Genomic DNA, 12,326 nt, shown 5'->3' with positions numbered 1-12,326 from the left:
ACAATGGTGAGCTCTAGCCCAAATGGGAGTGGCAACAGGCGCCTCACTGGATCAGAAATGCAGCAGACACCCTGCCTGATCTGGAGAGGTGGAAGTCAATGGCAGGTCTGCGACAGTGGCGTTCAGCAGTGGACGGAGAGCAAAAGCTCAGCTTGAGCCAGAACAAACATGGACCAAAAGAGTGTGCAGTTGCAAGATTTAATAGAGTGAAAACAGAGCTCCCACACAATGGGAGGGGACCCAAATCGGGTTGCCACTCCCTGCTTGAATGCCAGGGTTTATATCCTGATCATTGTCCCTCCCCCTGTGGTCTCAGGCGATATATGACTTGACTATTTCCTTACCTCCTGCTTTTAGCCTAATTTGTATTTTAGTGAGCCCTTTTTACTACCTGATTGGTCGGGTGTGAGCTGAGTTACAAGCCCTGTGTTTAAAGGTGGGTGCAATCACCTTCCCCAGCTAGGCTTAGGAATTCTTAGTCAGCCTAGGAAATCCAGCTAGTCCTGCCTCTCACTAGGAAAACTAATACAGACACTAATGCAGAAACAAAAACTAGAATAATGAGAATATTGATATTCATGGGAAGAAATCAAGGTTATGAATTCTGCTTATCAGTAAATATAGAGGAGCCATTCTCTTTTTTTAATCTTCAGGATTATCCCAAGGTTGAAGCACTAGGGTATAGTTTTTTTCCAATCAAGACAGCCTTTAACTATACCCTGGGAATCTGACATATAGGCTGCCTTTACCCCCGCTTTTCACTTTAGCTGTCAGCATCCCTTGGTTCATGGATAGCAGTACCACGGCTGTTCTCTGCTCAGTGCTTCTCAGGTCTTCTGAATGCTGTGTCCTAGTAGAAAGCAGATCCTGGAAATATATGCAAGCTATGTTCAACTCACACATAGGAAGGAATTGCTAATAAGAGCAATGCACCATTTTCTAGCATAGAGTAGAACAAACAGAATTGAAAGGAGAAAATATTAGTGGTGCCTCAATTCCTATTTTGCCTCTCACTATTAGACTTGAATGAGAACAGAAGTAAAACTTCAATCATGAATTAAAGATTGACATTCTCCACATATCATCCCTGACTCCAAAATGATTATCTCAGTTCCAGTTCAAGGATGTCATACGGTCTCTGCAATTTATAACTAGCTGTAGAGTTCATGAAATTACTTCAGATTTTGTGAGTAGGCATTATGGGTTGTAACAATTAAGAAATCTAGCTTCAGGTTTTTTTAATCTGAAATTGGAGTTAAAAAGTAAAATCGGAGTAAAAACACTTCCCATCCATCCATCCTTCCAACTATCCTTCCATCCATCCATCCATCCATCCATCCATCCATCCAACATCCATCAATCCATCCTTCCTTCCCTGCTTCCATCCATTTATCCATGCCTCCCTCCCTCCATCTATCCATCCTTCCAACCACCCTTCTATCCATCCATCATTTCATCCATCCATCATTCATCCATCCCCAATCCCTGTATCCTTCTACCCATCCTTCCTTCCATTCATCCTTCCATCCATCCTTCCATCCTTCCTCCATGTTTCCATCCATCCATCCATGCCTCCCTCCCTCCATCCATCCATTCATCCATCCATTGTTCCATCCATTCGATCTATCCATTTATTCAACAGATAATCACACCCTGTGGACTACCTGGACCCGGCAGGATGGTCGAAGTGATTCCAGAATCTCCATGGTAGTTGCAACCCATTTTTCCAGCCCTCTCTTAGACAATGAGTAGAGAGAATACTTGAAACATAAGAGCCTCACTCCTTGCCTCCCTACTTCCCACGACAAGCTCCCTTCCATTTTCACACTGACCTTACCATCTTCCTCTCTGTGGTTATTCCCCTTCTTTTCTCTTCATCAGGCAAGTTCCCTACATTATCATAAGAGTTATTTAACACACACCTGTAGTGTATACCTTAGATTCTCTCCCCATAATGGCAGCTTTGGTTTAGCTGATGATGATGGTGGCTTTATTTCTGAACAATTGAGACAAAATAGTGAACAAATTTTAGGATGGATTCATTGTATTTCTTACAGTTGTGACATTGAGGACCCCGAGGCCTGCAAGGTTCTCATTACTTGAGATATAAATGCTGAAAATATAATCAGATAACTGGCTGTGTGAGGTGGCCCATGCTTGTGATTCCAACATGTTGGAAGGCAGAGGAGGGAGGATCACTTGAGGCCAGGAGTTTGAGACCAGCCTGGGCAACATAGCAACACTGCAAGATCCTGTCTCTACAAAAAATAATTAGCAGGACATAATTAGTAGTCCCAGATACTCAGAAGGCTGTGGCAGGAGGATCACTTGAGCACCAGTAGTTAAAGGTTGCAGTGAGCTATACTCATGCCACTGCACTCCACTCCAGCCTGGGCAACAGAGCAAGACTCCTTCTCTACAAAGATAAAAAACAGAATAACTAAGATGTTGCTTTTTAAAACACAGAACTCCACCATATCAGCTTTTTAAATTTACCTCTGTTTGGTTAAATTCAAGTGAAACAAAACAAAAAAAAAGCCACATAATAGAAACCCAACCATTTTATCCCAAAACCTCAGCTTTTTATGGAGCAAATCATAATCACAGTCACATGAAGAAGAAAACTTTCACAAAATGCTCACTAAAGAGCTATCACTGGGCTCTGGGTTGAAAATGCTTCCTGTGTATCAATTGTACACATTTTATATACATTTTAAAAGCACCCAGTCTATGATATTGTGTATGGATGTGCACATATATACTAAAAATACAAAAATGTGGATGGGAAGTATACCAGTCAAAGGTCCAGCCAGGAGAAAAGAAACTACACTAAGAGTTTTAAATATTGGATATTTGATTCAAATACTTGGTTATAATAGGTGATCAGTTACACGTGATGGAAGAGCTGGGCTATTGAAAGGAGAAGATGAGGCAACTCAGGTTAGCAGCAGCAGGAAGAGATTCCTGCTCCTAAGGAAGAAGGACAAAGAAAGAGTGCTGCTTCCTCATCCCAGAAGCTTTGTCTGGTAGGAGATAGAATCAAGGTGGAGGCTGCCTGGAAAAGCTGAGCCCACAGAGGAATGTGCCTTCTACTGGAGATGCCGGTCAAGGTCAAGAGACAGGGAGAGAGGGAGAGAGAAACGCCTGGTCTTCCCTTCTCCAGCCCTTCAAGCTCCTAACTGTACCTCTCACTGAGCAAACCCAGGGGAAGTCATAACATGGCAAGGAAGCTTGGGAATTAGGTGTACCCCCCAGGGCCAACCAGAGGATGAGGGGACTCACAAATTTAGGATAAGCATTTGCCTCTGGAGAGGGAGTCAGGGGAATGGGGATGGGGAGAGGCACAAAGTGGTCCTCAACCACATTGGTAACCCCTAATTTCTTAATTTTTTTTTAAAGATTTGGAGCCAATATGGCAAAAGGTTAGCATTTGTTTTTTGTTCTGAGACAGAGTCTCTCTCTCTCACCCAGGCTGGTGTGCAGTGGTGCAATCTTGGCTCACTGCAACCTCCACCTCCCAGGTTCAAGCGACCCTCCCACCTCAGCCTCCTGAGTAGCTGGGACTACAGGTGCACACCACTACACCCGGCTAGTACTTGTTAACATTACAAGGTGGGTGACCAGATGTTCTTTAGTTTATTTTCTGTACTTTTCTATGTAGTTGGAATATTTCATAAGAAGCAATTTTTATAGGACAAACAGAAATGTTCCAGATTAATGGCAATAGTAAGCATCTTTACTGTTATTCCACCCTACTTCCCAAGGAAGTGCCACACCTCTCTCAATGAACACTAGCATCTTTGTGGCATTTGCAGGCTCTGCCATTGACTCTTTGACATGATGGTGTATTGAAGGCAAGGTGAGAGAGCAAGACAGGAAATGAGTGGAGACAGGCAAGGAGGAAAGGTGGCAGGAAAAGACTCAGGAGAAAGAGGATGACCATCGATTGCTGTGAGCTGGATCCCAGAGCCTGCCTGCCTTTGAAACTTGGTTCAGTCACTGACTACCTGGGTGGCCTTGAGCAAGTTCCTCCTCCCTCCCCCCTACCTCCATTTCCTTTTTCAGCAAATGTGAATAATAAGATGTTCTACATCCTTGAGGAATCGCTAGAACTAGAAATACCATTTGACCCAGCCATCCCATTACTGGGTATATACCCAAAGGATTATAAATCATGCTGCTATAAAGACACATGCACACGTATATTTATTGTGGCACTATTCACAATAGTAAAGACTTGGGACCAACCCAAATATCCTTCAATGATAGACTGGATTAAGAAAATGTGGCACATATACACCATGGAATACTATGCAGCTATAAAAAAGGATGAGTTCATGTCATTTGTAGGGACATGGATGAAGCTGGAAACCATCATTCTGAGCAAACTATCACAAGGACAGAAAACCAAACACTGCATGTTCTCACTCTATGTGGGAACTGAACAATGAGAACATTTGGACACAGGGTGGGGAACACCACACACTGGGGCCTGTCCTGGGGTGGGGGGAGGGTGGAGGGATAGCATTAGGAGATATACCTAATATAAATGACGAGTTAATGGGTGCAGCACACCAACATGGCTCATGTACACATATATAACAAACTGCACGTTGTGCACATGTACCATAGAACTTAAAGTATAATAAAAAATAAATAAAATTGCTCATAATAAAAAAAAATAAGATGTTAAGAGTACCTACCCCAAAGGGGTTGTTTTGAAGATTCAGTGAATTCACTCACAGGAAAACACTTCAATTTGTATTGGCACATAGTACACACTCAATACATGTTGGTTACGATCATTATTTTTTATTATATTTATCTTTACAACTTCAGTGTTGGCAGAGTTTCTGGTGCTTAGCACACATTTGATCAGATCAGATAAGTGGAGAAAATTGTCTTTTGCTTATTCAAGCCATGCTCTTCTGTGACATTCTGATCCTAGGTGAACATACAGAAATACATGTCTAAAACAGCACCTCGATCTGGCCTACAACAGGACGAAGTTCGCTGTGATCTCAGATAAGCTTGGCTAAAATAGGACTTGAGTGGAGATCGTCACACTTCAGTGAAGAAAGAGAATCCCCTGTGTAATCTCACCAGGAGATTCAACCTCAATATTCTGCATTGAAGGGATGGTCCTCTAAATGAAAGGATCTGCAGAAAAAAAACCCAGAGAAACTGAGTTCCATCAAAGCAACAACTCTGGTTGAGAAGGTATTCTTCTCTGGTGGACTCTACGGTATTGTGCTCCTTCAGCCTCCTCCCTGCAAGAACACAAGAAGGGTGCTCACACTTTGACCTTCCCTCAAATCGATATGAGGGCTTTGCTAGGAAGGAGGGCAGACAGTGACCAGGGCACTGGAATAAACTCGGAATGACAACTCATGATAAGCTTGGTGTCAGGCGAGGCAACTGACAAGTCTTGTCCCAATCCACTCTCACAACATCATGAGGTAGGAAACAACAGCAGAACTGACAGCTTGGGGATTATTATGAGTATTAAATGAGATAATAGCACCAGCAAAGGGCTCAGGACCCTGGCACATTCTAAGCTAAGGTTCAATGGATATTAGCTGCGATTAGTATTATCATCCTACTTTATATAGGTAAAGATACCAACTTCAAAAAACTAGGAAATTTACTCAATGTCACACAGCTAAGAAAACAGTGTTAGAGTTGGATTTGAGGCCAGGTGGATTGACTCCTGAGCCCACCAAATGGAAAGATGTTCATAGGAAGGTAAGCGGTTTAGATTGGGGGAGAGTCTCATTTTATGTTCACTCTTTTTTTTACTCTAAGTAGCTGCTACTTTGTTAAGCAGTGATAAAAGTAAGCCATTGTAAGATGAGGAAAGGCTGCTATGATACTAAAGGTGGGCAGGATAGATATGGAATATCATGACATGCAAGCAATGCTTGAGATACTGAAACCATTTTTAAAAGCTGAAAAATCATTTTTGGATATAGAAACATTGGAAGACATTCAAATTGTCATTGAATTGCAGACCTGGCAGTAATAAATGATAGACAACTCTGATATATTTAATTAGATACATTAATCAGAAAGTATTGATTGTAAAGAGATGATTTAGAATTCCCACCTAGTCAACGTGAAAACTTTTTTCAACCACTTATCTAAGATTTTAAGTAAAGTCAGCACCACCTCCTTTAAAAGGCATTTGAAGATTATTTAATCCAGCCTCCCTGGCCTTCTTGTTTGAATGCTCTAAACACAATCCCACCTCAGGGACTTTGCACCTGCTGTTATCACTGCCAAGAATGCTCTTTCCCAAAATATCCATATGACATATTCCTCACAGCAAAGCCTCCCTTGACCCACTCCGTATAAATGATCAGTCCCACTACCACCCACCACTTCCTATCTACTTTGCCCTACTTTATTTTTCTGTCTAGCATTTGTTACTGTCTGACATCTATATTTTGAGTTGATTTATTTCTGTTCTCTCTTCTTCCCTCCTTCCCTAAGTCTGCGCAGGCAGCAGCTTTGTACAGTATGATAATCCAAGCACCTAGAAAATGCCTGGCACATAGATGACCACTAGATATTGATTGAATGAATGAACAAGTGAATGCTCTGCCTCCTGCCTATTGATAACACACCTTCTCTTACAATTCTACATCCAGAAGTTCAGACAATGACCAACCATTAGAGATCTGTCCCTCGCAATGATTCCCAAGTACTCCAATTTTAACTTTCAAAACTGCCCCAAAATCGTATTTGAAGATACAAGTAGTCCCAGCAGCCTCCAATCCTTCCAACTAACCCTCTACCAGTTTACAAAAAAATCCTGGCAATGCTCCTAGTTAATTCCATGTCACTTACGGCTTCACATTACAGGCCCTCCAGTTTCTGTTGAAGCTGAGTATGGTTGCCATCTCCTCATCACTCAGTTTAAAGTCAAAGACCTGGAAAGGTAGGAGTTCCAACACATTATCGGTAAGGCCGTTACTGCTGTGGCTGGAGACTGCCGGCCATTCTAGCAGGGAGGGAGCTGACATTCACAGCACAAACTGGCCACAGGAGTTTTTCCCATTCTGTCCATGGGATACAAATTTTTCTCTAAATTACGACCTACAGAAAGGCCACAGTATTTGTAGTGCTCAGTGTTCTGGAGGGAGGGAGACCAGGCTCACAGGCACTAAACCCCAGGTGTGCACAGGCCCTGTGCTCCATGATGGGCCCTTCCAGAGGCCAGTTCTCCAAGGACAGCTCATACCTCCTCTGCTGCTGGGAGGTGAGCAGGGAGGCCAGGACAGTATGCTTTTGTGTGTGGCCCAGGGCCTAGCTGCTCAGGGGCAACTGAGGGTCTTCTCAGTGGTGTGAAGCACAGCTGTGCTCAGACCTGATAGGACTTCACCAGGCACTGCCCCCAGGATGTCCTTAGCCCATGGGTCATTCATGAGCCTAGCTCCCTGGGCTGGAAAATGATAGGGTGGTGGGAAGGGAGGGAGCCAAAGACAGTGCAGGGATGAGGTGAGAAGCCTAGTGAGAGGGTCTGCCTGTCCCCCACTCCACTGAGGAATACCAGGGCCGACCAGCTGGAATCTTACCTGAATGTTCTCAACAATGCGTGCTGGTGTCACAGACTTGGGGATCACAATCACATTCCTCTGGATATGGAAACGGATCAGAACCTGTGCGGAAAGGGGACATCATGTTTCCACTCAGCTCCAAAACCCCCTCCTTTTATGAAAAGGAAGAATAAAACACCTCTGCAGCTCACTGTGGCTTCTGGTAAAATCACTAATCCTGACTGAGCTCTTCACAGCTATTAGACTTGTGCCAGCCACCGACCTCATTCTCTCCCTTCATCACAACCCTGTGATCTTCATTTTTTAGGAAGAAAGAAAGTAGCTTGGGGGTCATAAGGCTGATCAGAGGTAGAGTTGGCATCTGCACCCATATCCCTAGACTCCAAAGCCATGCTTTGTGACTGGACTATAGGACTTAACAGGAAGCTATGAGACAGAAGCTATCTTTGTTTCAGTGACAGCTCTTGTGTTTCCTAAAGGTTCCAACAGCCTTCAAAGGAAACAACTTAGAGGGCTTCAGCTCCTGTGTTCTTCCCCTTTAAGGAGTCAGTTGAGGACAACACGAGAAATGAAACATGAGACTGGAAGAATGAGTTGTTGGATAAGAAGAAAAATAAAAATATGGTACCTGGGCTGTGGTTTTTTTGTGCTTTGCAGCAATCTCCTTAATCTTGGGATCCTCCAGCAGGGAAGGGTCCTCTGGCTTGGCCCTAGGGGCAGAAAGATGCTGATGTGAATAATCACCATGGCTACCATGTGCAGAAGGACAGCACTCAAATGTGGGTCTCAAGACTGATCATTAGAGCCTCTCCATCTGGGAGACAGGCAGGAGGACCTGGAAGCTTGGGTCCTTCCTCCAGGCTCTGAAGCCTCAGCATTTTGCAAGCCTGGTTCGCCCTTGGGTGGCTGAACTGGAAATATTCCCAGAGGGTCAAGCATGTCACCCTTGTTGTTGTTGTTGTTTAATTCCCATTTTTTCCCACTGTCATCCCATTTGGGTATACCAAACACATTACCTTACACACATTTTTCTTTCCAGTGACTTATGGACTCACACCAACACTTACCAATTACAAAATAATGTTTTTAAGATTTGCAAGAGAAAGATTCACCAGTTGGAAGCCTCACCAAGGTCTATCCGGAGAGCCCAGGGGGCTGTAGGCCGTAACGGTGATGCCCTTGGAGTGGCAGTACTGGATCAGTTTCTCCTGCGTGAGGTATGGGTGACACTCAACCTGCAACAGCAAACAATCCTCATCACAGGGAAAGCTGGCTCTGTTGTGAGTTGTTCACAGGGAGTTCTACACACAAAAAAAGTCCACCAAGCAAAGGCCAAACACCTGCCCACTGCGATACTTGCTAAGTCTCCCATGAGATCAGCCTCACACCTCCCCAGAGTGTCCTGATCACTGACCCCTGAGATGACACTCAGGGCATAGCATAGAACCTTCCTTCCAATGCTTAAGAAGTAATAGGGCAAGACCCTTACCCTTATACTGAACAGCATTTACCTGGTTAGTCACTGGTTTATATTTCAGTCCAGGTTTGTTCAAGAGCTTCTCGATCTGGAAGTGGTTGAAATTGGAGACCCCAAGGGCTTTCACCAGCCCCTCGTCCACCAGCTCCTCCATGGCCTGTCATAGAAAGGAATACCTTATGGGAAGCTCCAGGGGGACTACAGGGACCCTGGCTTGCCTTAGTCCTCCCTGAGGCAGAAATTGCTAAAGCATCCACCACAACAGGGTTAGCCAAAGCATTCACAGGAAATTTTAGTCCGGGGCCTGGGTGCCCATCAGTGATTGATTCCAGCCCTACTGCCCCTCCCCAGCCCAAGAAAAACTAGGAGTAACAGGTAAAGATATTATGTTCTTGCCACTCTCACCTTACACATAAAGAAACATATAAAAAATTAAACTTCTGTACACAGGGGAAATATGAACCTTTTTTAATTCAAAAAATAAAAATAAAAAATCAACATTTGCAAGCTTATGCGATGATTTAATTTTTAATGAATCCAAGTGATATCAGGGAGCTACTGTTGTGTATGTGCATTATACACCCAAACCTGGGCTAGCTGTGTTAGTCAGGAAGAGGCTGTAGCATGTGGAGAAGCCTCACTTGTGGGTCCTGAGTCACTGTCTCCCACACCAAGCATGCTTTGGTTTGCAGGAAGGTCATGCATATAGATTACGCCCTGGCAGGGGCACTCAGCCAAGGAGTTGTGTGGGGCTGAAGCCTGACCCACTGTCTGCATATCCAGCCATGCTTCCTGGTACAGAAACTACATGGATCCCCAAGGAAGGGAATCTTTGTATAATTTTTATTTGTATAATTTTTAGCCTATATTGGGCATTTTCGAAACTTGCCCAAGATATCATATATGTTAGCAGCAGCCTCCAATGCAACATGTATTTAGTAGTCATCTATTACATGTTCCAGATCCTGCCCAGAAGTTGTCAGGATGTCAAAGTATACAATGTGCTTCCTTTTTCTGGGATTCTTATAATCCAGTTAAAGTGCTAGAGTTCCCTTCTATGGAGCCATCAATCGTGACACTGAGGCTGCCTCAGATAACATGACAGTGGCATAGACAGAGTCAGAAAGGGCAGAGAAGGAAGAGATTCACACAGCCCGCAGTTGTCAGGGGAGTCCTTCAGGTAGAGTAAAAGCTGGGCCTCAAAAAAAAAAAAAAAAGAGAGAGAGAGAGAAAAGTGGGGAAAAACATGAGCATATGAGACAGGAAGATAGGTGCAAAGCTCAGAGGCAGGGATAAGCATGACATGTTCAGGGAACACTTTATCCAGCCCTTCTCAACTTTAGCTGCAATTTGGAATCACCAGGGAGCTTTAAAAAATACTAGCTGGATGCAGTGGCTTATGACTGTAATCTCAGCACTCTGGGAGGTGACAGGAGGATCGGAACAGGGGTTTTGGGCCTAGGTTTGAGTAACCTAGGGTAAGTTTCTTCACTCTTGTAGGCCTTAGTTTTCTCTTCTTAAAAAAAGTCTTTTAATACCTACTAATAATATATATGTTTCTGATATATATTATCAGAGGCTGAGACAGGAGGATTGCTTGAGGCCAGGTGTTGGAGACCATCCTGGGCAACACAGCAAGACCCTGTCTCTACAAAAAGAAATTGTTTTAATTAGCTGGATGTGGTGGCATGTGGTGGCTACTCGGGAGGATTGCTTGAGCCCAGGAGTCCGAGGCTGCACTAAACTATGATCCTTCCATTGGACTCCAGCCTGGGCAACAGAGACAGACTCCCTCTAAATTTAAAAAAAAAATGACCGGTGCCTGGGTTTCACCTCCTAGAGTTTCTTACAGATTTTGTCTGAGTTGTAGCCTAGACATTGGGATTTTAAAACTCCTCAGGTGATTCTAATGCATAGCCACTTTGAGAACCACTAGCATAGATGAAGTTATCCAAATTGGGCAGTAGAGTTTAGAAGCTATGAAATCATTAGGTTTCCCAAAATTTCAGACGGGGCAATTAGATAATTTAAAAGTTTTTGTGCATCATAAGTCAGGTTAGTTTTCCTGTATTAGAACTTGACTGCTTTACACTTTTTTCCTCCTCTCTGCTTCAAGGTGGTCAATGAGGTTTCTACTGAACTGGTTGTGGGTCTACATAAACATCCAACACTTACATATTCAAGCCTGCTCGTTTCAAATCAGAGCCTCTGACCTTGATCACTGATATCTTTTCATGCCTTTCAAATGTTTTATTTAGCAGTCGTTCTTGTATTCATTCAGAAAACATACCACTGCGAGAAGCAGGCTACAATGACATACTTGCCATACTCCATATCATCATAGGAGTTAAGGCAAAAAAATCTTACCATATGTAATGCAAATAGCCAGGTGCAGTGGCTCACACCTGTAATCTGAGCACTTTGGGAGGCCAAGACAGGTGGATCCCTTGAGGTCAGGAGTTCGAGACCAGACTGGCCAACATGATGAAACCCCATCTCTACTAAAAATACAAAAATTAGTCGGATGTGGTGGCACACACCTCTAGTCCCAGCTACTCAGGAGGCTGAGGCAGGAGAATGGCTTTTACTTGGTAGAGGGACGTTGCAGTGAGCCGAAATCGTGCCACTGCACTCCAGCCTGGGTGACAGAGTGAGACTGTCTAAAACAAAACGACAACAACAACAAAAAGCTGTGCTTGTGGATTAATGCTTTTCAACAAACAACACACAGAAAACGCTACATTTAAGTGAATCATGTCAATTGCAAGCATTTCAGAAAGTTGAAACATAATATATTTTTGCTTGTAAGACACAATACAAACTCGCAACGACATGCACCCCTACATAGACAGCTACCAAAATAACACGATTAACTCTTGGAGTCATATGCCACTGTTCATTTATAACTTATTCCTCCACTTCATTCTCTACTAGCATTTGCAAAAGGGTATAAATAATAAAAAATGACCAGAGAAAATGTTCATCCCTTCATTCAGTTTGAATGTGAATGATAGGAAACAGGTCATGGTTAGATCTGAGAAGTAGGGCACTCAGGCTCCCTGATTTCTGGATGTGTCTTCACTGCCTGCCAAGCACCATGCTGATGGCTTTGGTGGTTTGACTTGTGATTCACATGAGTCTGGGTCCAATCCCAGCTCTGCCACACACATTGTGACATAACCTGGGCAAGTCATCAAACAATCTAGGTTTCAAATGTCATTATTTATATATGGGGATGTTAACCCTGTCTCCTACGGTTAGATGATTAAATGGGCTTTATGACTAACGTT

General features: G+C 43.6%; 1 protein-coding gene across 2 annotated transcripts in view; it reads right to left on the bottom strand.

Annotated features, from left to right (window-relative positions):
- Positions 1-4,802: 4,802 nt before the first annotated feature.
- Positions 4,803-12,326, bottom strand: part of AKR1B10 (aldo-keto reductase family 1 member B10) — a 46,525-nt gene continuing 39,001 nt past the window's right edge. The window contains exons 5-10 of one of the 2 annotated variants that reach the window (XM_030826493.1): positions 9,071-9,193; positions 8,688-8,794; positions 8,188-8,269; positions 7,578-7,661; positions 6,850-6,932; positions 4,803-5,160 (exon numbers count right to left, since the gene is read on the bottom strand). In XM_030826493.1, the coding sequence (XP_030682353.1) occupies positions 5,118-5,160; positions 6,850-6,932; positions 7,578-7,661; positions 8,188-8,269; positions 8,688-8,794; positions 9,071-9,193 (522 nt within the window). In that variant the 3' untranslated portion in view covers positions 4,803-5,117. The remainder of the gene's footprint in view (positions 5,161-6,849; positions 6,933-7,577; positions 7,662-8,187; positions 8,270-8,687; positions 8,795-9,070; positions 9,194-12,326) is intronic. The other variant, XM_003261363.3, reaches the window with a different exon arrangement.

This window comes from Nomascus leucogenys, chromosome 13 (genome assembly GCF_006542625.1).
Source record: "Nomascus leucogenys isolate Asia chromosome 13, Asia_NLE_v1, whole genome shotgun sequence".
Taxonomy (NCBI): Eukaryota; Metazoa; Chordata; class Mammalia; order Primates; family Hylobatidae; genus Nomascus; species Nomascus leucogenys.
The sequence above is the reverse complement of the archived record's forward strand: the minus strand, read 5'-3'. Positions and strand labels throughout refer to the sequence as shown.